At 54.1% G+C, this 4,214-nt stretch overlaps 1 protein-coding gene across 1 annotated transcript in view; it reads left to right on the forward strand.

Annotated features, from left to right (window-relative positions):
• Positions 1-379: 379 nt before the first annotated feature.
• The window catches only part of PAQR7 (progestin and adipoQ receptor family member 7), an 8,117-nt gene continuing 4,282 nt past the window's right edge, over positions 380-4,214 (forward strand). The window contains exon 1 of the mRNA XM_009276220.2: positions 380-3,387. Coding sequence (XP_009274495.1) covers positions 2,327-3,367 — 1,041 coding nt within the window. The 5' untranslated portion in view covers positions 380-2,326 and the 3' untranslated portion in view covers positions 3,368-3,387. The remainder of the gene's footprint in view (positions 3,388-4,214) is intronic.

Genomic DNA, 4,214 nt, shown 5'->3' on the forward strand with positions numbered 1-4,214 from the left:
CCCTGAGTCCCAGCTGCACCCGCGTCCTGAAGTTACCCCCCTTCTCCCCCCCCCGGGAAAAAAAAAAACAAACCTCCCAGGAGCGGGGGATCGATCCCTGTCTGCCCCAGAAAGGGTTTTGGCAGGGCTGGTGCCGCTGCTCTGCTGGGAGGAGGGAGAGGCTGTCTGGGCACGGGGCCTGGAGCCCAGCCACCGAAAACGTGCCCGGCTCGTGTGTACCGAGGGTTCGGTGAGCCTGTGCCGAGAAGAAAACGATCGTAACTTAAACATATTTGTGCTTTAGAAGGCTAAATCCAGATGTACGCATGGGAGCGAACGGGCATGTAAACAGCTGGGGGCTGAGCCTGTGTCACTAAAAAAAAAAAAAAATTCAGCAGGATGGGTGGATGCTGCTTGAGAAAGGAAATGCTCCGTAGGAAGTAACAGGCATTTGAGGCAACGTTATTGACATTTCGTAGGTAGTGGAGGTTCTTATTCAGAGTCCAAGCCAGATTAATGATTTCCAGCGCTGCGCAGGATGTGTTCCGTTCGTAACTGAGCATTGCTCAAGGCTTCGTAGCTAGGAAGAGCTTTGCAAATTAAGTCCTGCTCCAACAAGTTTTGGAGGACCTGAAGTAAACACGGCTCCCTTTTTCCTGCCTCGTGCCTGGCTGCTCTGAACGCAGTTTTTCCCGCTGCTTTTGCCACAGCGTCTCCCTGCGCAGAACCAGGGGTGCCTTTCCTGTAGGAGTTTGTCTTCTGGCAGCCGTGACGGGGTCAGACGCGGTCTGGAGCTGAGCCCCCTCCCCACGTACCCAAGCGTCCTCGTGGGCAGCGGCAGCCCTGGCACAGAGGCAAGTGCTCCGGGCATCCGAAGGGCAGCGTTTTCTTCCAAACTGCCTGTAGAATTTTGGTCAAAATAGCTTAACCTGGGAAGTTCTGCTTTTGCCCACATCTCCCCGGCAGGACTCGAGGCTGTTTCAGTTCAGCGCGGTAGCTGCAAGTCCGGAAGAGGTTTATGAAGTTAATTTTTCACTGGCAGCCTGCGTGTGTTGCAGTGTTACAGGAGGGTTTAGGAGGCCAGGCAAGGGTCAGGATTGCCCTCTGCGAGGTGCTGCCCCGAGCCGGGGCGGTTTTTGACGTGGAGCTTCTTTAACCAGGCGAGGTGGGAAAAGAGCATTCAAGAGGGAAGCTGAGCAGCAAACAGCCTGTTTTTTATCTGCGTCTGTGCTCCTCAGCTTCAGGCAGGCATGAGTTACAGACCTATCTGCCCCATTTTGATGAGGAAATTACAGAGATTTTTAAAATAAACAGTCCCATCCCCTCCTCCTCCTCCTCCTCCTGTTCCCAAACTTTGAAGGGCTTATCCTGCCTGAGCTGTCCCTGAAATGGCTGCACTTGCCAGGAGTTGAGGTGTAAATCAGCACTGGAGCTAGACGGGAGTCGGGCTGTTTTCTTCAGAACTTGTCTGAGCAAGAGCAGGTAAAGAGGGGGGGGGGAATTCTCGTTTCGAGCAGGTTTTGTTCGATATGTTTTTAAGGCTGCCGTGAAAAGGCAGAACAAGCCAGCAAGGCTGCCTTTATCTTGGTAAGGACAGCAGCTTCAGAAATGTAAATATTGAAATGCCTGCTCGCAAAGATTAGGCTGCTGGACCTCAGTGATGCAACAGGATGAACTCGCTCGAGCTGCGTTGTTTTTGTGCAAAGCCGCATGGAAAACGAGGAGCTGAAAAAAGACGGTAAAAACTCTAAACGCAGAAGTTACATCTTCTGTTGCTGGCATCACAGTTATTTACGTTCTCGGATGCACCCCTTGTGAGGCAGAGCAGGTCGTCTCGCCGCTTGTGGGAAGGCGGCTCGTTGTTACTTGTAAAGACGGATACCGCAAAGCTTACAAGGGGGAAAATCTGGGCCGCTCCTGGGGCGGGAAGTTTGTTTAGGATGTTTAGTTTGTTTAGCAGTTCCCAAACTGCTGGGAAGGGATGAGCCTAGGAACTGACGCATCCTGGTGCGTTAATTGTTGTGGCAATGAACCCCATACTCATGTCCTCTACCTCTGTACTCCTCCAGACAGGTTGCCTCTACAGCATGGGGCACTCCGGCGGGGGTTCTTAAATCTCCCTTCAGCCTCCTTCATATTACTATTTTTGGTGATTCTTTTATTTCAGCTATAATGAGGCCACTCTCCAGTCACGCATGTTTTTACGTATCTTTGGAAAAAAGCCCAAGCATTCAAACAGCCCCTGCTTGTTGATTTTTGGTAAAGTCACTATCAAACCCCGCAGGAAAATTTTCTTTCCGTCCCAAAGGTTGTTTTGCACGGCGGGGAACTGGAGTTCGGCTGCATCATGGCAACGGTCGTCACCGAAAAGCTTAGCCGCCTCTTCATTAACGTGCGGCAGGTCCCTCAGCTGCTGGCCCCCCTCTCTCCCTCCACCGTCAGCAGTTCGGAGGTGCCGAAGGTCTTCTGGAAGCCCTACATCCACACCGGCTACCGGCCGGTGCAGCAGACCTGGCGCTATTACTTCTCGACGCTCTTCCAGCAGCACAACGAGGCCATCAATGTCTGGACCCATCTGGTGGCCGCGCTGATCCTGCTGCTGCGGTTCCAGCAGCTCTCGCGGCGGGTAGATTTTGGACAGGACCTGCACGCCCAACCCCTCCTCATCATCATCGTGGCGTCCATCACCTACCTGACATTCAGCACCCTTGCTCACCTTCTACAGGCCAAATCTGAGTTCTGGCACTACAGCTTCTTCTTCATGGACTACGTGGGGGTAGCCATTTACCAGTACGGCAGCGCTCTGGGGCACTACTACTACGCCATCGAGCCAAGCTGGCACGAGAAGATCAAGGGGTTTTACATGCCGGCGGCCGTCCTGTTAGCGTGGCTGTCCTGCGCTGGTTCCTGCTACGCCAAGTACCGGTACCACCAGTCCGCTCGCCTTCTGAGCCGGCTCTGCCAGGAGCTGCCCTCTGGCCTGGCCTACATGCTGGACATCAGCCCCGTGGTCCACCGCATCTTCACCGCGCCTCCCTCCGAGCGGGCTGACCCGGCCCTTCTGTATCACAAATGCCAGGTGCTGTTTTTCCTCATCGGCGCCTTTTTTTTCTCCCACCCTTACCCCGAGAAGTGGTTCCCCGGGAAATGTCACTTCTTCGGGCAGAGCCATCAGATTTTTCACGTGTGCCTGGTACTCTGCACGCTGGCGCAGATCGAGGCGGTGGTGTTGGACTATGAGTCCAGGCGACAGATCTATTCCACTCTTCAGGGTGATTTGGCGCACAACTTCTCTGCCCTGTGCCTCTTCACTGTGACCTGCTCTGTCTTCACAGCTGCTTACATGGCCCGGAAGGTGAAGAACAAGCTGAGCTTCAAAGAAGAGTAAGAACTCTGAAGGAGAAGCAGGTGAGCTCACCCGAACGGTTGATCTGCAGCCAGCTGTGGCGATGCTGGCAGGAATCCGGCCACAGACTTCGAGGAGAAGAGGAATGAAACGCTTTGCAAACTGTTACTTGGCAGTGCTTTCTATAGGGAGGGAAAGTAAGAGCTGCTTTTTAGGCTTTTTTTTTTTTAAATTCAGAATTAGTTCCAGCTTGCTCTTAAAATGGTACACTGGTTTAATTCACATGTCTGAATAAACAGTTGGAACAAAATGTCGTTAGCGCTGCAGCCCTGTACCCTAACAGCGGTGGGCTGGGAAAGGTTCTTGGAAGCTACCAGGTCTCGCAGCGTAAGGTAAGGAGATGTCCGTTAGCGGTGGCAGAATCTAACCCAGGGGAAACAGACCGAGGTGAGCTTGTATAAACCACAAACAAGGGTAGCAAATTTATTTAATACCCTTCCAGGCCCCTTTTCTATGGCTTAGGGAGTTGTACAGAGCTATCCGTGCAGTGACAGGGCCCTGTCCCTTACCCGCTGAGGGCGTGGGGGCGTGCGAGAAAGGTGTGGATGCTGTCCTTAGAAGCGGAGAGACGGCGCGAGCGTGGTTGGGGTTGAGTTGATGGAGGCTGAGCCCCGGGGGCAATAATCGGGACCTCCGCACCCCCTGTGGCGGATGAGGCCCTCTGAACAGGCACCGCTCGCCTTGGCTGCGATGGTTTGGAGCGCACAACCCCCATCTGGACAGAGGGTGCGGATGGAGGGTGGGAAACTGCTGGGCCTGCAGCTGCCCCATGCCTCCTGCAGTCTGCGGCTCGAAGAGACAACGTGAGAGGGGCCGGGGGAGGTCGGGG

This window comes from Aptenodytes forsteri, unplaced genomic scaffold (assembly GCF_000699145.1).
Source record: "Aptenodytes forsteri isolate BGI_AS27 unplaced genomic scaffold, ASM69914v1 Scaffold321, whole genome shotgun sequence".
NCBI lineage: Eukaryota > Metazoa > Chordata > Aves > Sphenisciformes > Spheniscidae > Aptenodytes > Aptenodytes forsteri.